Source organism: Bombina bombina, chromosome 4 (assembly GCF_027579735.1).
Source record: "Bombina bombina isolate aBomBom1 chromosome 4, aBomBom1.pri, whole genome shotgun sequence".
Classification (NCBI taxonomy): Eukaryota; Metazoa; Chordata; class Amphibia; order Anura; family Bombinatoridae; genus Bombina; species Bombina bombina.
Genome location: NC_069502.1, coordinates 81,855,476 through 81,880,793, shown reverse-complemented (window position 1 = coordinate 81,880,793; position 25,318 = coordinate 81,855,476). Strand labels below are relative to the sequence as shown.

At 41.2% G+C, this 25,318-nt stretch overlaps 1 protein-coding gene across 1 annotated transcript in view; it reads left to right on the top strand.

The window, feature by feature from the left end:
* FBXO16 (F-box protein 16) overlaps window positions 1-25,318 on the top strand; it is a 158,476-nt gene that overhangs the window by 80,825 nt on the left and 52,333 nt on the right. Inside the window, exons 3-4 of the mRNA XM_053708916.1 lie at window positions 1,752-1,958; window positions 4,596-4,760. Coding sequence (XP_053564891.1) covers window positions 1,752-1,958; window positions 4,596-4,760 — 372 coding nt within the window. The remainder of the gene's footprint in view (window positions 1-1,751; window positions 1,959-4,595; window positions 4,761-25,318) is intronic.

The following is a 25,318-nucleotide window of genomic DNA, read 5'->3' as shown; positions in this document are numbered from 1 at the left end:
CCAGGTGCTGAACCAAAAATGTGCTGGCTGCTAAGCTTACATACCTGCTTTTTATATAAAGATACCAAGAGAACGAAGAATATTTGATAATAAGAGTAAATTATAAAGTTGCTTTAAATTTCATGCTCTATTTGAACCTTAAAAGAAAAAATGGGTTTTATATCCCTTTAAACTCATAGGTAAATTGATGCTTCCAAACAGAAAATAAACAGATTTAAGTAGTAGCGTGGCTGCTATTGCTGATTGGCTGACCACCCATGTCCTTTTCGGAAACTACAGCTTCTGAGTGGAACTTTACCTGTTTGTTTAACCTCTTTTAAAGAGTTATCAAAGGTAGTAATGCAAAAAAGACACGCTCTAACAAATTATATAGTCATTTTTACATTAGTTTGTCCTTTTAAAGGGACACTAAACCCATTTTTTTTTTCTTTTATGATTCAGATAGAGCATGCAATTTTAAGCAACTTTCTAATTTACTCCAATTATCAATGTTTCTTCGTTCTCTTGCTATCTTTATTTAAAGAGCAGGGATGTGATGCATAGGAGCCGGCCCATTTTTGGTTGAGAACCTGGGTTATGCTTGCTTATTTGTGGGTAAATGTAAGTCTCCAATAAGCAAGTTATATCCATGGTGCTGAACCTAGAATGGGCTGGCTGCTAAGATTTACATTGCTGCTTTTAAATAAAGATAGCAAGAGAATGAAGAAAAATTGATAATAGGAGTAAATTAGAAAGTTGCTTAAAATTTCATGCTCTATCTGAATCATTAAAGAAATTTTTTTGGGTTCAGTATCCCTATAATCTTCCTGCTCTCAGTTGAGCACACACCCAGGTTGGCGAACGAGTTCATCATAGTGAAACAACCTTTGAGCTGAGTAACATGTTGCAAGTGTTGTTCCGAATAAAGTATTGCTGAATTTCAGTTCATAAGCTGGGTCTAACACTCCTGGGTGTGCTCCCCTTTTTTCATATGTTTTGGTGGGTGAAGTCTGGCTATAAAAAACTGTTGCAGCAAACAAGATATTTGTTTTAAAAAATGTTAGCCTTGTCTGATATTCTATTCTATTCTATAGCAGGACAACCGAAATGTCTTGTCATTTCTTTAGTGTTACTGTTATCGTAGATAAGCAAGTTTAAATGTAAGAAAGGGGCGTTTATCTGTGCCTTAATTTAGAAGATGAAGTAAATCACCTTAATTCTTTATTTTCTGGCCAATTTAATGGTCTAGAGAAGTACAAAGTGGGAGACGTAAAGAAGCATTATTTTTATTGTTATTTCAGGGTTCTCTTAGTTGGCATCTGACATTTTGGTTATTGGAAATAAATCACCCAAACTTGTTCTTCTGGGTGATTGACACACCCTGCTCTTGTGCAGTTGGTTGTGTGAGAGCAGAGGGTGGGATTCACAAGAGAGCTCTTGTGCAATCCTAAAGTTTTTCAATCAAGTCTGAATTGCAAATGTGCTGACGGGCAGGTTTTCTGCTTGAGAACTTATCCTCCTGCAGCTTGATACATTTTCACCTGTAACATGATCACCTTAAAATTCATGTGACATTTTGTGTGTGTCCATATTTGTAGTTTGTGTATGTGTGTGCATGTATATATGTATTTTGTGTGCATAGATTTGTGTGCATGCGTGTTTTGTGTATGTGTATATTTAAATGTGTGCGTGTTGGTATATATACTGTGTATTTGTTTTTGTGTAAACCAATTTGTTTCATATAACTTTATATTTTGTATGTTTTTGTTTAGTTTGACAAGTGGTCAGATGTCCAGAGACGGAGGATCTTGTGTGACCTGTTTGAAAGATGCACAGTATCACAACTAAAATTCTTAAGCAATGAGCTACAAGGAAAAGTCCCGCAGGAGTCCCTGGATTTCACAACAGTGCTTCCTAGAGTATTGTCTCTGTACATATTTTCTTTCTTAGACCCTCGGAGTCTTTGCCGTTGTGCACAGGTGTGTATAATGCGACAAACCCTATAATATAAAAGGCCAAGTGTGTTTGTCCGAAGCTGTCATGCGCAGTAGAGACAGCACGAGGACAAACACACCTGGCCTTTGAGTCCCTAGCTGATCTGCGGCAGAAGTGGGCGTGGCCGGCGTGAGCGTGGGGGGAGGGGGGAGAGAGCGCAAAAGAGAGGGGGGAGAGAGAGAGCGCAAAAGAGAGGGGGGGAGAGAGCGCAAAAGAGAGGGGGGAGAGAGAGAGCGCAAAAGAGAGGGGGGAGAGAGAGAGCTCAAAAGAGAGGGGGAGAGAGCACAAAAGAGAGGGGGGAAGAGGGCAAAAGAGAGAGGGGGAGAGAGAGCGCAAAAGAGAGGGGGGAGAGAGAGAGCGCAAAAGAGAGGGGGGGAGAGAGAGAGCGCAAAAGAGAGGGGGAGAGAGCGCAAAAGAGAGGGGGAAGAGCGCAAAAGAGAGGGGGGAGAGAGCTCAAAAGAGAGGGGGAGAGAGAGAGCTCAAAAGAGAGAGGGGAGAGAGAGAGCGCAAAAGAGAGGGGGAGAGAGAGCGCAAAAGAGAGGGGGAGAGAGCGCAAAAGAGAGGGGGGAGAGAGAGCTTAAAAGAGAGGGGGAGAGAGCGCAAAATAGAGGGGGGAAGAATGCAAAAGAGAGGGGGGAGAGAGCTCAAAAGAGAGGGGGAGAGAGAGAGAGCTCAAAAGAGAGGGGGGAGAGAGAGAGCGCAAAAGAGAGGGGGGAGAGAGAGCACAAAAGAGAGGGGAGAGAGCAAAAGAGAGGAGGAGAAAGCGCAAAAGAGAGGGGGAGGGAGCGCAAAAGAGAGGGGGAGGGAGCGCAAAAGAGAGGGGGAGAGAGCGCAAAAGAGAGGGGGGAGAGCGCAAAAGAGAGGGGGGGAAGAGCGCAAAAGAGAGGGGGAGAGAGCACAAAAGAGGGGGAGAGAGCTCAAATGAGAGGGGGAGAGAGAGCTCGAAAGAGAGGGGGAGAGAGCGCAAAAGAGAGGGGGAGAAGAGCGCAAAAGAGAGGGGGAGAGAGCGCAAAAGAGAGGGGGGAGGGAGCGCAAAAGAGAGGGGGGAGAGAGTGCAAAAGAGAGGGGGGAGAGAGTGCAAAAGAGAGGGGGGGAAGAGCGCAAAAGAGAGGGGGGAAGAGCGCAAAAGAGAGGGGGGAGAGAGCGCAAAAGAGGGGGAGGAGAGAGCACAAAAGAGAGGGGGAGAGAGAGAGCTCGAAAGAGAGGGGGAGAGAGTGCAAAAGAGAGGGGGAGAGAGAGCAAGAGAGGGGGAGAGAGAGAGCGCAAAAGAGAGGGGGGAGAGAGCTCAAAAGAGAGGGGGGAGAGAGAGAGCGCAAAAGAGAGGGGGAGAGAGAGAGCGCAAAAGAGAGGGGGAGAGAGAGAGCGCAAAAGAGAGGGGGAGAGAGCACAAAAGAGAGGGGGAGAGAGCGCAAAAGAGAGTGGGGGAAGAGCGCAAAAGAGAGGGGGGAGAGATCGCAAAAAAGGGGGAGAGAGAGAGCTCAAAAGAGAGGGGGAGAGAGAGCTGAAAAGAGAGGGGAGAGAGAGAGCGCAAAAGAGAGGGGGGAGAGAGAGAGCGCAAAAGAGAGGGGGGAGAGAGAGAGCGCAAAAGAGACAGGGGAGAGAGAGAGAGCTCAAAAGAGAGGGGGGAGAGAGAGAGCTCAAAAGAGAGGGGGGAGAGAGAGAGCTCAAAAGAGAGGGGGAGAGAGAGAGCAAAAGAGAGGGGGAGGGAGAGAGCGCAAGGGGTGGGACCGCTGTACTGCAAAATATGGCCCGTGTGAATGGGCTTTAGGACTAGTACATTTATAAAGGGTAAAAGACAGAGTCAGTATTCTAATAGAATGTCATGATTCAAATTTCAGCATTGAAAACATCATATTCTAATTGTCACAGTTTCAGAATATTTGCAGGACATTTAAATGTTTTTTGCTTCAAATTTTGCTAATTTGTCGGGCAACTGCCTGTCACTGCAGCTGTGTGATACAGCCCCAACACAAGGTGGCGATCGTGCAAATATCTGTGTCTAGGACTAAGCAATGATGGATTGAGTTGGTCATTCCTACCATTGCCTGGTAGTCTCTTGATATATATGACAACTGTCAAATAGACAATTAAGTTTAAACTTATATTTATTTATTTATGAGTTTTTTTGTTTCTTATTATGTGCTTTGCTAAAACTTTAGAAACACATTTCTTATATCAATACAATCATTGCAGGAGGGAGCGCTGGACAGGGGCCACAATGTTTTTTTTTTTTAAACTACACAATAATTTTTTTGTGGCAAACTGCATTTTGTTTGCATTTCAGGGATATACCCCTTGAAAAGCCTCTTGTGTATGTTTACCTTGCATGATCTACTTGAGCTAGTTAGGAATAGATATAAATGACCTCCTGCTCTGATCAAGCAATCTCTGTGTAGTATGTTGCACGGTCCAAGTTCTGAATCCGGCAGGATACTCGAGCTGGGCTTCACAGTTAAATTGCAAAACCGGCTAGTGAGCACACATAACAAAGTTTTTGTTGTTCTACAGTGCACGATTAAACGTTTTTTGTGGAATGTTAATATTGCGACTCAGATAAATGAGGTCCCTGTTACTTTATAAGATCACACATGATTTCTCTCTGCCATTGGATGCTTTTCTAGGTGAGCTGGCACTGGAAGGGCCTAACTGAACTAGACCAGCTATGGATGCCCAAGAGCTTGCGGTTCGGTTGGTACATCAACTTTTCCCCAACTCCTTTTGAACAAGGTATCTGGAAAAGACAGTACATAGAGATGGTGAAGGAACTGCACGTTACAAGACCCAAGGTAAAAATGCTTGTTCATCCCTTTACACACCAGTTGCTGTACATTATGCCAGAATCCTTTTCAGCTCTCAGTAGCAGCCACTGGGCTAATTTATTACCTCAATCCTCATACCATTCCAATACTATTAACACATTTGATTTCTTGAGATCTAAAGTGTACTCTAGGAAAACAGATCGTAACCCCTAAAAGGACATGAAACAAAAAAAATTTCTTTCATGATTCAGATAGAGCATACAATTTCAAACAACTTTCTAATTTACTTCTATTAACAAATGTTATTCTTTCTCTTGGTTCATTTTGTTACAAAGCAGGGGCGTGCACGTCTAGAGCACTATATGGCAGCAGTTTTGCAAGAATGTTATCCATTTGCAAGAGCAGTAGGTGGCAGCACTACTTCCTGCCATGTAGTGCTCCAAACACCTACCTAGGTATATCTTCAACAAAGAATACCATAGGAACAAAGCAAATTTGATCATAGAAAACTGGAAACTTTTTAAAGTTGTATGCTCTGTCTGAATCACAAAAAGAAAATGTTTGGCTTTCATATCCCTTTAAGAACTAGGGATAGGCTGCACATTAAGAGCTAGGGATAGGCTGCACATTAAGAACTAGGGATAGGCTGCACATTAAGAACTAGGGATAGGCGGCACATTAAGAACTAGGGATAGGCTGCACATTTTCACAGTTTTGTCAGCTTAAACCAGAATTTCTGTTTTTGTTATTTCAGCTAACCCCAAACATTATATATAATTTGTTTCACAACATAAATAAATGTATCCTTTAATGAATTCATACGTACAATTTGTAAATCATTATTTTTCAAAACAATTGCAACAATTTGGGAACAAATATCAAATATTGTCTAACTTTTACAAATTAAAATACTTAATATTAAATTATATAAATGTATCTATACACATATCAATATCAATATATACACACAATATACACACATATGTATTTTTTAATACATTTTTAAACCTCCAGGCATTGTGTTGCACAAACATATTTCTTTCTCATGGTGGTGAGAGTCAACAATTCCTTACTGTCGGGAATTCATGTCCTGACCACCAGGAGGAGGCAAAGACACCCTACACCAGAGCTTTAAGTATCCCCTCTACTTCCCTTTCCCTCCCAGTAGTTTTTTGCCTCATTAAGGAGAAGGCAAGGATAGAGGTGTTTAGGAGTTATTGAAGATTTACAGGGATATTAATCCCACATTTTTCCTCTATGGATAGTTCCTGTATGAGAGGGACATAGGAGAGTACTGGCTGTGTAATGTAAATCTCCTCTTGGGAATTGTGGTCACAAGCCTGCCACGGGTGTCGCTGGGATAGTTCCGTCAGCCTCCTCCTGTCTGGCCATGAAGAGGTACTCCTTCAGAATATCCTCAGATGTTAGTTACAGTACTGGATGGGCTCTCTGCTGCATTCTCAAGATTATTTTCTGGGTAAGATCAGTGGAGTGGGCATTTCCTTTATAAGTACCTGCTTCCCCCACATAGCCCACAGGCTATCTGCAGATACACAGGTTAGTGTATTTTTAGCCAATTACACAGTCTCACTATATGACATATTAAGTGCATGCTGCCAGTCCCATGCATTCCTAAAGGTGCTTACTGAGCTTATACATGTGGGATGAGTAGGCAAATTCTGTTTCATACGGTTCATTGTTACAGAGCTTACTTGAAGGCAGGGCAATGGCAGCCTTTAAAGAAGTTATAGCTCATACAACTTGTTTCATCCATTTCTTGGTATTTCAAAAATGAGGCTTCAGTGCACCTTGGTCTTCTCTGCAGAGGCAACTTTTGTTAGGAAGGTCCTACAGGTGGTAGTTTCTGGTAAATAGGTGCCTGCCTTCTTTTTGTCCCACATATGTTCTCATGGAGTTCTCAGCTTGGGTATTATTTCCCAAGAGTAAGGAATTGTGGACTCTCACTACCATAAGAAAGAAAACATAATTTATTCTTACCTGATAAATTCCTTTCTTTCTTGGTGGTAAGAGTCCACAAACCTGTCCATTTTTGCTAGTTGGCAGCAGTTTTCGTTTGCACCTCTTTACCCTACTATCTTTCTTACTTCTTCCGCCTATCCTTGGCTATACCTAGTACTGGGAGGTAAAGGGAAGTAGAAGGGATACTTAAAGCTCTGGTGTAGGGTGTCTTTGCCTTCTCCTGATGACCATGACAGGGGCGGAACTACCATTGGTGCAGCAGGTGCAGTGGCATAAGTGCTGGAGGGGGACCATAGCAGTGATTCTACACATAACCATGTGCGGAAAGTGTACTTTCCTAATACAGGGAAGCATTTTATTAGTATAGGTTCTATCTATCATCAAAATCATAATACAGAACCTCATGTATATTATTATCATTGCTGATTACTGAGTTACCTTTAGGGGGGCCCAACAAAAGTTTTCCACCAGTCGGTCCGCTACTGGGCCAGTAGATGAATTCCTAATAGTAAGGAATTGTGGACTCTCACCACCAAGAAAGAAAGGGATTTTATCAAGTAAGAATAAATTATGTTTTCTCTTGTAAGGTGTATCCAGTCCACGGTTCATCCATTACTTGTGGGATATTCTCCTTCCCAACAGGAAGTTGCAAGAGGACACCCACAGCAGAGCTGTCTATATATCTCCTCCCCTAACTGCCACCCCCAGTCATTCTCTTGCAACTCTCGACAAGGGAAGTATCAAGAGATAAGTGGTGACTTAGTGTAGTGTTATCTTCAATCAAAAGTTTGTTATTTTTAAACGGTACCGGCGTTGTACTGTTTTTACTCTCAGGCAGAAATTAGATGAAGAATTCTGCCTGGAGGTTGATGATCTTAGCGGTTTGTAACTAAGGTCCATTGCTGTTCTCACACATAACTGAAGAGTATGGAAGAAAGCTTCAGTTGGGGGAACGGTCTGCAGATTACCTGCTTTGAGGTATGTTCAGTATTTTTATTTCTAGAGAGATGAAATAAGTTCTAGAAAATGCTGACAGAGCCTTGTGTATTTGAGGTAAGCCTGATGCAGTGATTTAACAGCGACTGGGATCATGCTTACAAAACAGGGTAATACTCATGTTAATATTATTCAGTGTCAAAACGTTTACATGTTTTCATAAATAGAACGTTTTTTCTCTGAGGGAGATAAATCTTTATTTGGGGCCTAGTTTTCGACATGGTTAGTCAGATACTCCTAGGAGTATTTTCTTAAGGCCCCTCTGACATCCAGTACATGGTGGGAGGGGCCTATTTTAGTGCTATTGCTGCGCAGTTTTAATCCAGCTTCCCTAGAGGAGTCCTTTGGCATCTGAGGACCATTATAAGGGGTTTATTCCTTCACCAAATTGTATTTGAGGGCAGGTAGGAGCCTCAGCAGAGCTGTGGCAGTTGATCAACTGTTTTTTTACCAGTGGTTGACGTTTTTGAATCCGGTTTGGGCGCTAAGGGGTTAATCATCCATTTGCAAGTGGGTGCAATGTTGCTTTAGTCCCTTACACACACTGTGAAAATTTCGAAGACTTTACTATATTTTTACACTGTTTTGCAGTTTAAGTGCTAGTTTTTTTCTCTTAAAGGCACAGTAACGTTTTTGTTTAATTACTGTTTCACCTTTATTAAAGTGTTTTCCAAGCTTGCTTGTCTCATTACTAGTCTGTTAAACATGTCTGACATAGAGGAAACTCCTTGTTCAATATGTTTGGAAGCCATGGTGGAACTCCCTCTTAGAATGTGTACCAAATGTACTGAAATTTCTATAAACTATAAAGACCATATTATGGCGCTTAAAGATTTATCTCCAGAGGATTCTCTGACTGAAAAAGGGAGATTATGCCATCTAGCTCTCCCCATGTGTCAGAACCTATAACTCCCGCTCAAGTGACGCCAAGTACATCTAGCGCGTCTAATTCTTTTACCTTACAGGATATGGCGGCAGTTATGACTAATACCCTTACAGAGGTATTGTCCAAACTGCCAGGGTTACAAGGAAAGCGAGACAGCTCAGGGGCCAGAACTAATACAGAGCTTTCTGACGCTTTAATACCTGTGTCCGATATACCCTCACAATACTCAGAAGCTGAGGCAGGAGAGCTTCTATCTGTGGGTGACATTTCAGATTCTGATTCTGAAATGACAGCGTTTAAATTTAAGCTCGAACACCTCCGCTTATTGCTTAGGGAGGTTTTAGCGACTCTGGATGACTGTGAACCCATTGTAGTTCCAGAGAAATTGTGTAAGATGGACAAGTACTTTGCAGTGCCTGTTTACACTGATGTTTTTCCAGTCCCTAAGAGGTTTTCGGAAATTATTACTAAGGAATGGGATAGACCAGGGGTGCCGTTCTCTCCCCCTCCTGCTTTTAAAAATATGTTTCCCATAGATGCCGCCATACGGGACTCGTGGCAGACGGTCCCTAAGGTGGAGGGAGCAGTCTCTACCCTAGCGAAGCGTACAATTATCCCCGTTGAGGACAGTTGTGCTTTCCTAGATCCTATGGATAAAAAATTGGAGGGTCTCCTTAAGAAAATTTTTATACATCAAGGTTTTATTCTCCAGCCTCTTGCATGCATTGCCCCAGTTACTGCTGCAGCGGCTTTCTGGTTCGAGTCTCTTGAGGAGGCTCTACAGGTGGAGACCCCGTTAGATGATATTTTAGACAGGATTAAAGCTCTTAAGTTAGCTAATTCCTTTATTTCTGACGCCGTTTTTCATTTAACCAAGCTGACGGCTAAGAATTCAGGTTTTGCCATTCTGGCGCGCATGGCGCTATGGCTTAAGTCCTGGTCAGCAGACGTTACTTCAAAGTCTAAGCTTCTTAACATCCCCTTCAAGGGACAGACCCTATTCGGGCCTGGTCTGAAGGAGATCATCTCTGACATTACTGGAGGAAAGGGTCATGCCCTTCCTCAGGATAGGTCCAGCAAATTAAGGACCATGCAGAATAATTTTCGTTCCTTTTGAAACTTCAAGGGTGGCGCAGCTTCGGTTTCCTCTAATGCAAAACAAGAGGGAAATTTCACCCAGTCCAAACCAGTCTGGAGACCTAACCAGACTTGGAACAAAGGGAAGCAGGCCAAGAAGCCTACTGCTGCCTCTAAGACAGCATGAAGGGGTAGCCTCCGATCCGGGACCAGATCTAGTAGGGGGCAGACTTTCTCTCTTCGCCCAGGCTTGGGCAAGAGACGTCCAGGATCCCTGGGCACTAGAGATTGTTTCCCAGGGTTATCTTCTGGAATTTAAAGGTTCATCTCCAAAGGGGAGATTTCATCTCTCACAATTATCTGCAAACCAGATAAAGAGAGAGGCATTTTTACGTTGCGTTCAAGACCTACTGGAACAGGGGCAGGGTTTCTATTCAAACCTGTTTATAGTTCCCAAAAAAGAGGGAAATTTCAGACCAATCTTGGATCTCAAAATCCTAAACAAATTTCTCAGGGTCCCATCCTTCAAAATGGAGACAATTCGAACCATCCTCCCTATGATCCAGGAGGGTCAATATATGACTACCGTGGACTTAAAGGATGCTTATCTACACATTCCGATTCACAGAGAGCATCATCAGTCCCTAAGGTTCGCCTTCCTAGACAGGCATTACCAGTTTGTGGCTCTTCCCTTCGGGTTAGCCACGGCGCCATTCTGAATCAGGCGTCGACTTTTCAAATCGCCAAGTCCCATACGGACATTGTTCTGGCCTTTCTGAGGTCTTACGGGTGAAAAGTGAACAGAGAAAAGAGTTCTCTTTCTCCCTTCACAAGAGTTTCCTTCCTAGGAACTCTGATAGATTCAGTAGAAATGAAGATTTTTCTGACGGAGGTCAGGATATCAAAGCTTCTAACTTCCTGCCGTGTTCTTCATTCCACTTCTCGGCCGTCAGTGGCTCAGTGTATGGAAATGATCGGCCTAATGGTAGCGGCAATGGACATAGTTCCGTTTGCCCGCCTACATCTCAGACCACTGCAACTTTGCATGCTCAATCAGTGGAATGGGAACTACACAGATTTGTCTCCTCTGTTAAATCTGGATCAAAAGACCAGGGATTCTCTTCTCTGGTGGTTATCTCGGGTTCACCTGTCCAGGGGAATGAGTTTCCGCAGGCCAGAATGGACTATAGTGACGTCAGATGCCAGCCTTCTGGGCTGGGGTGCGGTCTGGAACTCCCTGAAGGCTCAGGGTTCGTGGACTCCGATAAACATTCTGGAACTCAGAGCGATATTCAATGCTCTTCAGGCTTGGCCTCAGCTAGCTGCGGTCAAGTTCATCAGATTTCAGTCGGACAATATCACGACTGTAGCCTATATCAACCATCAGGGGGGAACAAGGAGTCCCCTGGCAATGATGGAAGTTTCAAAGATAATTCTATGGGCGGAGGTTTACTCTTGCCATCTATCTGCTATCCATATTTCAGGAGTAGAGAACTGGGAGGCGGACTTTCTAAGTCGGCAGACTTTTCATCCGGGGTAGTGGGAGCTCCATCCGGAGGTATTTGCCCAGCTGATTCAATTATGGGGCAAACCAGAACTGGATCTGATGGCGTCTCGTCAGAACGCCAAGCTTCCTCGTTACGGGTCCAGGTCGAGGGATCCCCAGGCGACGCTGATAGATGCTCTAGCAGTGCCCGGGTCCTTCAGCCTGGCTTATGTGTTTCCACCGTTTCCTCTCCTCCCTTGTCTGATTGCCAAGATCAAGCAGGAGAGAGCTTCAGTGATTTTGATAGCACCTGCGTAGCCACGCAGGACTTGGTATGCAGATCTGGTGGACATGTCATCCTTTCCACCATGGACTCTGCCGCTGAGGCAGGTACCTTCTACTCCAAGGTCCATTCAAACATCCAAATCTAGTTTCTCTGCGTCTGACTGCTTGGAGATTGAACGCTTGATTTTATCAAAATGTGGTTTCTCCGAGTCGGTCATTGATACCTTGATTCAGGCTCGAAAGCCTGTCACCAGGAAAATCTATCATAAAATATGGTGTAAATATCTTCATTGGTGTAAATCCAAGGGTTACTCGTGGAGTAAAGTCAGGATTTCCAGGATATTATCTTTTCTCCAAGAAGGATTGGAAAAGGGATTATCGGCTAGTTCCTTAAAAGGAAAGATTTCTGCTCTGTCTATTCTTTTGCACAAGCGTCTGGCTGACTCTCCAGACGTTCAGGTGTTTTGTCAGGCTTTGGTTAGAATCAGGCCTGTGTTTAAACCTGTTGCTCCACCATGGAGTTTAAATTTAGTTCTTAAGGTTCTTCAAGGGGTTCCGTTTGAACCCTTGCATTCCATAGATATCAAGCTTTTATCTTGGAAAGTTCTGTTTTTAGTAGCTATCTCTTCGGCTCGAAGAGTTTCAGAGTTATCTCCCTTGCAGTGTGATTCCCCTTATCTGATCTTCCATGCAGATAAGGTAGTTTTGCGTACCAAACCTGGGTTTCTTCCTAAGGTAGTATCTAATAGGAATATCAATCAGGAAATTGTTGTTCCGTCACTGTGTCCTAATCCTTCTTCAAAGAAGAAACGTCTGTTACACAATCTTGACGTGGTTCGTGCTTTAAAGTTTTATTTGCAAGCTACTAAGGATTTTCGGCAAACATCTGCATTGTTTGTTATCTACTCTGGAAAGAGGAGAGGCCAAAAGGCTTCGGCAACTTCTCTTTCTTTTTGGCTAAGAAGCATAATTCGTTTAGCCTATGAGACTGCTGGCCAGCAGCCTCCTGAAAGAATTACAGCTCATTCTACTAGAGCGGTATCTTCCACATGGGCTTTTAAACATGAGGCCTCTGTTGAACAGATTTGTAAGGCGGCGACTTGGTCTTCGCTTCATACTTTTTCTAAATTCTACAAATGTGATACTTTTGCTTCCTCAGAGGCTATTTTTGGGAGAAAGGTCTTACAGGCAGTGGTGCTTTCTGTTTAAGTACCTGCCTTGTCCCTCCCTTCATCCGTGTCCTAAAGCTTTGGTATTGGTATCCCACAAGTAATGGATGAACCCGTGGACTGGATACACCTTACAAGAGAAAACAAAATTTATGCTTACCTGATAAATTTCTTTCTCTAGTGGTGTATCCAGTCCACGGCCTGCCCTGTCACTTTAAGGCAGGTGTTTTTATTTTTTAAACTACAGTCACCACTGCACCCTATAGTTTCTCCTTTTTCTTACTTGTCTTCGGTCGAATGACTGGAGGTGGCAGTTAGAGGAGGAGCTATATAGACAGCTCTGCTGTGGGTGTCCTCTTGCAACTTCCTGTTGGGAAGGAGAATATCCCACAAGTAATGGATGAACCCGTGGACTGGATACACCACAAGAGAAAGAAATTTATCAGGTAAGCATAAATTTTGTTTTTCCATCTTTTCATATTTCAGGGGCTAAGAAACCTCATTTTCTAAGACTTTTTTTCCCCCCCTACTTAAATGTATATATAAAACACTTGAATAGCTCTGGAAATATAAGCGACTGGCTTACTCCAAGCCCCTGACTTCATGTATGTACCTGGGCTCACTTATACAGATTTAAAACAATACTTTATCAATTACACAACTCCATATTTCCCCAAATCAGGATTTCCAATTATCCTTGAAAAATGTATAATTGTGTAAACAGAATTGTCTGAATTTTAGGACTCGTGAATACAGGGCTTGACCAAACCCAGGTGCCACTGGTACCTTAAAATTAGGCCCTGGCTCCCTGCTTTAGAGCCCCCAAGACACCAATGGGCGCCCCCCACTGCTCATCCTCAAGCCGCACATAAAATGTAACCTACTGTGGCTGGATCCTTTCTAGGACTCTCAGCTTTTAAATACAAATACAACTTTGACCAAGCCCTCCTGCATAGCTTCTTTCCCACATGGGGTGGGTAGGTAATGAAACTTAATTTCATGTGGGATGCCTGCTGCAGCTATTCATTGACTTCTAAGTTTTGAACAAATTGTGTCAAGCCCTGCACTAAGAAATTATTGCTTTTAAGCCCTGTTAAAAAAATACCCACTATGGTAGAATTCTGTGGTTTTTTTAAAGCTTTACACTCATTCCCTTTTGCAGTCTTACAGAACTTCTGTGGGACATTTGTGGTGTAATAACTTCCTCTGTATTGTGCAGAGAGGTAACGTAACCTATCAGAAATATTTTTTTTTTTTTCAAAATCCACATGCCCAGTTATTCACATGTTAATAAACATGAATGTTTCCTGTTTAAATAGAAAAAAAAACCAACTCAAATCACCTGTTAAAAATCTAAAACTTGTACACAACTTAAAAGGACAGATCAAATAAAAAATGTTTTTAGAGTATTATGAAGTTTGTTCCATGTGAAAGTGTATGATGGGTTCTAACAATTTTAGATGTTGTTTTACTCCCATATATTTGCTCCTTAAACTGTGGCCATTCCCTCTTAAAAACCTTTTTTTTTTTAAGGCGTGGTAGGCCAATCGTAGACCATTTACTCCACGACGAATCCACAAGCTCTTGTTCTAGACAGCAGATCCATTTATCCTGCACATGAGCTTGCTATTTTAAAGTCAATGGAGGAAACTAAGCTAGGTTGGATAGGCGGGCTATTTTAGGGGAATGGCAGCGGTTTCTGGGGTCAATATATGGGTGTATGCTAATTGTCAATTTACTCTGAAGTATATGAAATTGTTACCTGCACATGATGAATTGATGATACTGATTATGTGATACACTTACATTCAAAGATACTGGGCAGATTCCGGGCATTCATTATCAATATTAAATAAATTGGTCATCAAGATTTACTGTGAAACCCCATAAAAGCCTATTTTTTATTGTACTAATTCACAATGGCTCTTTTAAAGGGACATATAGCAGTGAATAAATGCTGGTTATAATGATTTTTTTTAAAGAAATGAGTAGCCTGAGAATAGTATGTACATTATTTAAATTATTTACATGTGGAAGAAATAAATGTAAAGTTTACGTTTTTATAAAGTAATGGACGCCACCAAGTCTTCTTTTTCTGCTGAGGACTTCTGATTTGTGCAAACAGCAGCCGTGAACAATATAGTAGTGTTAAAGGGACTTTAAAAAACAATCTGAGAGTGTTCAGGGTCCCTTTAATAGATCTGAAAGGTCTTCAAAAAAAACAACCAAATAAAATAAAACAAAAAACCTGCATACTATGTGTTTGCACACAAAAATAATTGGCTAAAATTAGGTCGCTTGCCCCTTGTTTGTTTTGTTTTTGTTTTGTGTTTTTTTAAACTTCATGTTTAAAGTGTTTGTTTTAGATTATTTTTGTTTGAAAGATGAATGAGAATGTTGCTGCAGATCAGTGACAACGTAATAAATGTCTTATCATGGTCTACTAACCAGATAAACCTGCTTTATTTTGTTCACATTACAGTAGCTGTGTTGTTGTTAAGAAATTGCCCTTTGAAACGTTTTATGGCGTTTATTTCTATACATCTTGTTAAGAGATGACCAGTCTTTTATCTCTCCTATCTCTGGTTTGGGAGAAGTATAGGCTGCTGTGGTCTTTTGTCTCATTGACTACCCAGAACTATTTATCATCCTGTAACACTGGTTTCTCTGACATCAGACAGTGAGGCACACAGGCCCTTATTGCAGTTTGTTAAACCAGCCATGTTAAAAACATAAAATGGTAACTCAGGTTATTTTTTCTTCTAAGGCTGCAATTTGAATCTGTGTCTCCACCCCAAGTAAAGTAATACCATATCACAGAAAAACTGGTCAAGCACACATTAAACTATATGAAACAGGTGTTCCACGGGTTTAACAAATGCTTTATTTTATGGAATTTCAAAGAGATTCACATGAGCAATATCAGGTTTCAGTAAATGGATTCCTCCTCCCTATTCCTGGCCGCTAGTCGGCGTCGGGTGGAGGGTTCGGACAAGAAGGCAGAATCCTTTGGATGAGGTAGCTAGCAGTCAGGGAAAAGGAGAAACAATTCAATCCGGGTCAGAGCCAATCAGGCAGCAGAGGTACCAAATTCTAAGACAAAGAATAGTCCATAGTTCAGGCAAAGTCATCAACAACTGGGCTACGAGGTGCAAAATTGAGCGGCAAAAGAGCAATCCGGGGTTCAGGCAAAAGTCGCAATAACTAACTTCCAAAACACACAGCTCAGGCAGAAACATTTCTAGAGTGACTAAGATGGCACAAAAACCACAACAACGCTATTAAAAGGAACATGCATACGTAGCAATGAGCACAGAAAAGTCAAGATCACACTGCCCGAAACCGCGTCAAATACATTGCACAACTATAATGATACTAAAATTCAAAAGTAAAATGGCAAAAGCAAGTTTAAAGGGGAAAAAAGGGTGCATAAGTGCCCCTAGTGGGCATGGATGGAAGGGACATGACAAGGAAAATATATGTGGCCAAATCCACTTAAAGGGACACTGAACCCAATTTTTTTCTTCGATGATTTAAATAGAGCATGGAATTTTAAGCAACTTTCTAATTTACTCCTATTATCAAATTTTCTTAATTCTCTTACGCCTAGATTTAGAGTTTGGCGTTAGCCGTCAAAAGCAGCGTTAAGGGCTCCTAACGCTGCTTTTTACCGCCCGCTGGTATTTAGAGTCAGTCAGGAAAGGGTCTAACGCTCACTTCCAAGCCGCAACTTTTCCATATCGCAGATCCCCTTACGCCAATTGCGTATCCTATCTTTTCAATGGGATCTGCCTAACGCTGGTATTTAGAGTCTTGGCTGAAGTGAGCGGTAGAGCCTCTACCGACAAGACTCCAGCTGCAGAAAAAAGTCAGTAGTTAAGAGCTTTCTGGGCTAATGCCGGTTTATAAAGCTCTTAACTACTGTGCTCTAAAGTACACTAACACCCATAAACTACCTATGTACCCCTAAACCGAGGTCCCCCCACATCGCCGCCACTATAATAAAATTTTTTAACCCCTAATCTGCCGACCGCACACCGCCGCCACCTACATTATACCTATAAACCCCTAATCTGCTGCCCCTAACATCGCCGACACCTACATAATATTTATTAACCCCTAATCTGCCCCCCCAACGTCGCCGCTACCTAACTACACTTATTAACCCCTAATCTGCTGATCGGAGCTCGCCGCTACTCTAATAAATGTATTAACCCCTAAACCGCCTCACTCCCGCCTCAAAAACCCTATAATAAATAGTATTAACCCCTAATCTGCCCTCCCCAACATCGCCGACACCTAACTTCAAGTTTTAACCCCTAATCTGCCGACCGGACCTCGCCGCTACTCTAATAAATGTATTAACCCCTAAAGCTAAGACTAACCCTAACACCCCCCTAAGTTAAATATAATTTTTTTCTAACTAAATAAATTAACTCTTATTAAATAAAGTATTCCTATTTAAAGCTAAATACTTGTAAAATAAACCCTAAACTAGCTACAATATAACGAATAATTATATTGTAGCTATTTTAGAATTTATATTTATTTTACAGGCAACTTTGTATTTATTTTAACTAGGTACAATAGCTATTAAATAGTTATTTACTATTTAATAGCTACCTAGTTAAAATAATTACAAAATTACCTGTAAAATAAATCCTAACCTAAGTTACAATTAAACCTGACACTACACTATCAATAAATAAATTAAATCAATTAACTACAAGTACCTACAATTAAATAAACTAAACTAAATTACAAAAACAAACAAACACTAAATTACAAAAAATAAAAAAAGTTTACAAGAATTTTAAGCTAATTACACCTACTCTAAGCCCCCTAATAAAATAACAAAGCCCCCCAAAATAAAAAAATTCCCTACCCTAATCTAAATTAAAAAAGTTAACAGCTCTATTACCTTACCAGCCCTTAAAAGGGCTTTTTACGGGGCATGCCCCAAAGAAATCAGCTCTTTTGCCTGTAAAAAAACACAATACCACCCCCCAACATTACAACCCACCACCCACATACCCCTACTCTAACCCAAACCCCCCTTAAATAAACCTAACACTACCCCCCTGAAGATCTCCCTACCTTGATTCGTCTTCACCCAACCGGGCACCGATGGACCAAAAGAAGACATCCGGAGCAGCAGAAGTCTTCATCCTATCCGGGCAGAAGAGGACATCCGGACCGGTAGACATCTTCATCCAAGCGGCATCTTCTATCTTCATCCATCCGGAGCGGAGCCATCTTCTTCCAGCCGACGCGGATCCATCCTCTTCTACTGTTGTCTACTCGCCGAATGAAGGTTCCTTTAAATGACGTCATCCAAGATGGCGTCCCTCAAATTCCGATTGGCTGCTAGGATTCTATCAGACAATCGGAATTAAGGTAGGAAAAATCTGATTGGCTGATTGAATCAGATTCAAGTTCAATCGGATTGGCTGATCCAATCAGCCAATCAGATTGAGCTCGCATTCTATTGGCTGTTCCGATCAGCCAATCCGATTGAACTTGAATCTGATTGGCTGATTCAATCAGCCAATCAGATTTTTCCTACCTTAATTCCGATTGGCTGATAGAATCCTATCAGCCAATCGGAATTCGAGGGACGCCATCTTGGATGACGTCATTTAAAGGAACCTTCATTCGGCGAGTAGGCGTCGGTAGAAGAGGATAGATCCGCGTCGGCTGGAAGAAGATGGCTCCGCTCCGGATGGATGAAGATAGAAGATGCCGCTTGGATGAAGATGTCTACCGGTCCGGATGTCCTCTTCTGCCCGGATAAGATGAAGACTTCTGCCGCTCTGGATGTCTTCTTTTGGTCCATCGGTGCCCGGTTGGGTGAAGACGACTCAAGGTAGGGAGATCTTCAGGGGGGTAGTGTTAGGTTTATTTAAGGGGGGTTTGGGTTAGAGTAGGGATATGTGGGTGGTGGGTTGTAATGTTGGGGGGGTGTTATTGTGTTTTTTTACAGGCAAAAGAGCTGATTTCTTTGGGGCATGCCCCGCAAAAGCCCTTTTAAGGGCTGGTAAGGTAATAGAGCTGTTAACTTTTTTAATTTAGAATAGGGTAGGGAATTTTTTATTTTGGGGGGCTTTGTTATTTTATTAGGGGGCTTAGAGTAGGTGTAATTAGCTTAAAATTCTTGTAAACTTTTTTTATTTTTTGTAATTTAGTGTTTTTTTTTTTTGTAATTTAGTTTAGTTTATTTAATTGTAGGTACTTGTAGTTAATTGATTTCATTTATTTATTGATAGTGTAGTGTCAGGTTTAATTGTAACTTAGGTTAGGATTTATTTTACAGGTAATTTTGTAATTATTTTAACTAGGTAGCTATTAAATAGTAAATAACTATTTAATAGCTATTGTACCTAGTTAAAATAAATACAAAGTTGCCTGTAAAATAAAAATAAATTCTAAAATAGCTACAATATAATTATTCATTAAATTGTAGCTAGTTTAGGGTTTATTTTACAGGTAAGTATTTAGCTTTAAATAGGAATACTTTATTTAATAAGAGTTAATTTATTTACTTAGATTAAAATTATATTTAACTTAGGGGGGTATTAGGGTTAGGGTTAGACATAGCTTTAGGGGTTAATACATTTATTAGAGTAGCGAAGAGGTCCGGCCGGCAAATTAGGGGTTAATACTTGAAGTTAGGTGTCGGCGATGTTAAGGAGGGCAGATTAGGGGTTAATACTATTTATTATAGGGTTTTTGAGGCGGGAGTGAGGCGGTTTAGGGGTTAATACATTTATTAGAGTAGCGGCGAGCTCCGGTTGGCAGATTAGGGGTTAATAAGTGTAGGTAGGTGGCGGCGACGTTGGGGGGGCAGATTAGGGGTTAATAAATATAATATAGGGGTCGGCGGTGTTAGGGGCAGCAGATTAGGGGTACATAGGGATAATGTAGGTTGCGGCGGTGTACGGAGCGGCAGATTAGGGGTTAATTGTGTAATGCAGGTGTCAGCGATAGCGGGGGCGGCAGATTAGGGGTTAATAAGTGTAAGATTAGGGGTGTTTAGACTCGGGGTTCATGTTAGGGTGTTAGGTGCAGACTTAGAAACTGTTTCCCCATAGGAAACAATGGGGCTGCGTTAGGAGCTTAACGCTGCTTTTTTGCAGGTGTTAGGTTTTTTTGCAGCCCAAACTGCCCCATTGTTTCCTATGGGGGAATCGTGCACGAGCACGTTTTTCCAGCTAGCCGCTACCGTAAGCAACGCTGGTATTGAGAGTTGAAGTGGCGGTAAATATGCCTTTACGCTCCCTTTTTGGAGCCTAACGCAGCCCTTCAGAGAACTCTCAATACCAGAGTTGTTTAAAAGGTGCGGGGGGGAGAAAAAGGAGCGTTAGCTACGCGGGTCTTTACCGACAAAACTCTAAATCTAGCCGTTAGTATCTTTATTTGAAATGCAAGAATGTAAGTTTAGAAGCCGGCCCATTTTTGGGGAACAACCTGGGTTGTTCTTGCTGATTGGTGGATAAATTCATCCACCAATGAAAAAGTGCTGTCCAGAGTACTAAAGCAATAAAAAAGCTTAGATGCCTTCTTTTTCAAATAAAGTTAGCAATAGAATGAAGAAAAATTATTAATAGGAGTAAATTAGAAAGTTGCTTAAAATGTCATGCTCTATTTGAATCACAAAAGAAAAAATTTGGGTTCAGTGTCCCTTTAATGCAGTAGAATTGCATAATTAACAAGTGCATAATAAAAAGACAATGATTCAACACAATTTATTTTTTCTCCCATTTTCTGGCCCCCTGTATCATGTGACAGACATTAGCCAATCACAGACTAGTATACATATACCCTGTGAGCTTGTGCACATGCTCAATAGGATCTTGTTCCCCAGAAAGTGTGAATATAAAAAGACTGTGCAAAATGTGATAATGGAAGTAAATTGGAAAGTGTCTTAAAACTGCTGCTCTTCTTTCTGAATCATAAAGTTTATTTTATAAGTTACATGAAGTAGTAATAACATACTTTAATGTGCTAAAGCACTTACATATTAAATACAATTGCTTACTTGTTTAAGTCAGCTTCAGATCAGCAGTTCAATACTGGTTCTGAGCTGAACTTGGCCAGTAAACCAATCAGGGCAACATATCTGTGTAGCCATCAATCACAAGACTCAGCTTAGGACGGTCACTGTATTGAATTTGAGTGTGACAGTCTATTTTTTGATAATTATCGACATGTTAACAGCTGCTAATGAATGCACAGTCACAACCTTTTTTATTGTTAATCTGCCGCACTTTTTATTAATTATGGGCCAGATAACAAGTGGCTGGTATTAAAAGTTTACAGCAATGCGATTGCGACCTCGTGTTCATATCGCTGGGAAGCATTGTGCTCGCAAGAGCGCGTTTCCATAGGCTCCTTTGGGAGCCTCATCACCAGCGAAGGGGGTAAGTCGCACAGCGATGGCAGAAAATATAAATATATATGTATATAAGCATATAAATATATATTTACTGGGAACACACAGTTCTCATAGACCACAATGTAAAGATACTTTTTTTCTAACACCCCACTCCCGCCGATTTTAAACCCAAAATACTGCCTAGTGCAGTAATTTCTTCTACAAGATATGACAAGTCCACGGATTTCATCCTTACTTTAAGGATGAACTTAACCTCCTGCTAACCGGAAGTGGCAAAGAGCACCACAGCAGAGCTGTATATATATCTCCTCCCTTCCCTCCACCCCCAGTCATTCTCTTTGCCTGTGTTAGTAATAGGAAGAGGTAAAGTGAGGTGTTAGTTTAGATTCTTCAATCAAGAAGTTTTTTTATTTTAAAATGGTGCCAGTGAGTACTATTTTTCTCAGGGGGAAATCGTCAGTCTATTGCTTCCCAAGAGGAGTGGAGACATCTTATTTTCTGCCCTGATGTTGATGATCTTAGCAAACATTATCTAAGATGGTTCCCACAACACAGCTGAAGGTAGTGTAAGAAAATCTTCAGTGTGGAGAACGGTGTCTTGCTACAAGCAGCATTGAGTTATGTTCAGTCTTTTGTTTCTGGGGAGACTTGATGCATCAGAACAGGCTGACATTTTTCCCTATATGGGGAAGGGTAAGCAGTATACACTATAGGAAAGGAAATGGTGTACCTGGAATCCCTTTATATTATTTGCCAAAGTATGTAAAAATAACTTTGAGGCTTATTTTGGGCTGGACGCTGGGAGTTGCGGTTTGCTTAAGGGCTGTTAACTTTTTTATTGGCCTGAAGGAGTGCAAGGTTACGATATTCTCTGTGTATACAAGAGGGCACATGGCTTCTATTTTTTCTACAGTCGACATGTTGTTTTTACTTGCGACCCATGCGGGTCTTAGTCAGGCTTAGAGTAACGCCCATGGTGGGCGGGGCCTATTTTTGTGTGCTCAGACGCGCAGTATCATCTGGATCGCATAGCAAGCAGAGGCTGGGGCTCTGGTGGGGCCTAAGTTGTGTCGGCCTATCGAAGGGTTTTTTCAAGCTTATCAGGCTACAACAAGTGCATTCCGGGGGCAGGTAGGCGCCACAGCAGAGCTGTGGCGTGGTGCAGGGGCCAAATTTAGATAAAAAAAAATTCTTGTTATAATCGATATATATTGTGTTATTACATATCTAAGCAAGTGGATGCAATGCTAATTGAGTATTTTGGGCACTTTAAAATAATATTTTCTGGTCCAAACACGTTTTTGCAAATCTCAGAAAAATAGTTGCGCTTTTAAAATTTAAAGGCGCAGTACAGTTTTTTTGCATTATCTTTTTTGCATATAATTTGAATTCAGAGCTCAATAATGTTAGCAAAGTACGACTATTATTAATATTGCTAGTCTGTTTAACATGTCTGACACTGAGGAGGAAACTCCTTGCTCTATGTGTTTAGATGCCACTGTGGAACCCCCTCTGTTTTTTTGTCCCACGTGTACTGAGAGGGCCTTACAATGTAAAACACAAATTTTATGTAAAGAAAATATGTCTAAGGATGATTCTCAGTCTGAGGAGAATCAGGGTATACTGCTAACTTCTCCCCAAGCGTCATAACTTTTAACGCCCACCCAAGCGACGCCTGGTTCTTCAACCGCGTCTAATTCCTTTACTCTGCAGGATATGGCTGCAGTTATGTCAACTACCCTTACAGAGGTATTATCCAAGTTGCCAGTGTTACAGGGCAAACGCAGTAGGACAGAGGTCAATGTGAATGCTGAGTCCTCTGATGCTTTGTTAGCTATTTCCGATGTACCCTCACAGGGATCTGAATTGGGGGTCAGGGAACTTCTGTCTGAGGGGGAACTTTCCGATTCGGGAAGTGCGTTACCTCAGACGGACTCGGACGTCATGTCCTTTAGATTTAAGCTTGAACACCTCCGTCTGTTACTTTGGGAGGTTTTAGCGACTCTGGATGACTGTGACTCTATTGTGGTACCACCAGAGAAATTGTGTAAGATGGACAAATACTTAGAGGTACCTGCTTACACTGATGTTTTTCCGGTTCCGGAGATTATTAAGAGGGAATGGGACAGACCGGGTATCCCGTTCTCACCCTCTCCTAATTTCAAAAAGATGTATCCCATATCTGACACTGTTCGGGACTCTTGGTAATCAGTCCCTAAGGTGGAAGGAGCTATATCTATGTGAAACGATAGATAATGGAATTTGTTAAACTATATCAACCCTGTACCAGATTAAGAGCCTCCCTAACTGGTGGAATCTCTCACTAATAATTCAACAGTTTACAATATGTAGATGTGGGTTTGTAGGGGGCGCCAGAGACAATCAGGTAATCAAAATTTAACGATGTGAGTGAATAAATCGCTCACTTTATTCTTTATAGATTTGGTAGTGCAATAGTAGAGCAATTATATAAAATAATTTATCAAATACTCAATTGATGTGTGAAAAATAATGAAAAAGTGAAAAATATTCAATAATTAAAAAAAAATAAAAAAATAATTAATTGTGCACTAGTCAGTGTAAATGCTTCTCAAAAATCTCATTTTAAAAAAGATAACCCAAAAAAATGTGATTCCAGTATATGTGTGTATTCAAGTGAAAATAAATAAATAAACAAATTGGTGTGATATTTAGTGTATAATAATAAACACAATCTGGGTTAGCAAGATAAAATGGTTAATCCTATTGTGCAAATTAAAAAACTAAAACTATACTAAAATTCCTGAATCAATGCTCGTAAAAAACAATCAATATATTTTAGGAATTGAGACTACTTCAAAAATGCGGGATAAGATATTTAATTCTAATTAGATTCAATTTGATTATAAAAAACACATCTTAAAAAACATATTAAAAAGATGTTAAAAAGATGACATTCATATAGTACTAAACATTAATTAATAACAATGTATCCTAAACCAATTCATCCTTCCTTGTAGTCCGACCTAAAAGAAGAACATCATATTATATTATATACAAAAAAAGAACCATTCAGCTCCCAGAACCGTTATCACCTTAACACCTGCCGTAATATACAGCATTTACGGAGGGACTTAGGTGTATGAACGAGAGGAGCGAGAAATATACTATCGGAGATATATAATACCAGAGTCTTAATTCAAAAAGTGTGCACACCAACGGAGATTCTTGAACGTCGCTGATTGGTCACTGGGATCCATGTGATCGAAAATACCCATCTTTGGATACAAGGTAACGGCTGAAAGACTCCGCAGTGAGAAAAGACTGAAAAATAAAACCACTGCTGAAAGTAACATCCTAAGGTGAAGTGATCACAATTACTTTAACAACAGCTAAATCAGAACACAAAGTAACTATTATCCTTGCGATTGAGCTTATTGGGGCACTAGACTCAGAAAAAGTCTCATATATCTAGGTCTGTGCTTGCTTCTAGAAATACGTCAAAGTTATAGACTGTTGAACTGTTCGGTCAGAGACTGGTCTAATACAAATATCCATTGATAACTTTTAAGAGTGCTTATCGTCAGGGCCGCCACTAGAAATTTTGGGGCCCCTGACTTAACCATTGATCAGGGCCCCCCCCCCCCCCTCCTTTGACGTGCAATTTTTGACCAAGTGACTAAAACGTATATGGACTTTATTCTTAAGTGTCTATTTAAACTTGGAAATGTTGTAAAGGTAGTAACATACACACACACAGGCACACTCATACACTGAAACACACACACACACTCACACATAAAGAGACACAGACACCCAAACAGACACTTAGCACTTGTTTACATTGACCTGACAAGTATTGAGGTAAACTACAGTTTTGTAAAAAAAGGAGATTTAGAAAACAAAATATGGAGTTCTGATTATCTTTTTGTAAAGAAAGATGCCAACTAAATGATGACAACAGCATGCAGTGGCTGAAAGGAAGGGCCCTGAATGGCCTAAACAATAATTTAAAGGTTAAATGGTAGATTGGTGACTTCCGGAAAGGTCTCATTGGTCTCAAAGTCTGTAGAGAGATGTGAATAATCAGTAGTAAGGTCAAAATGTCCTAAAAAGGAACAGACAATGGACTCACACACACACACAAACTTGCACATACACCCAGAAAATACACACCCTCACAGAGACATCCACAGAAAACACAGACATACCTACACACACACACACACACACCCTCACAGAGACATCCACAGAAAACACAGACATACACACCCACCCTCACAGAGGCATCCAGAGAAAATACACAAAGACAAACACACGCCCACCCTCACA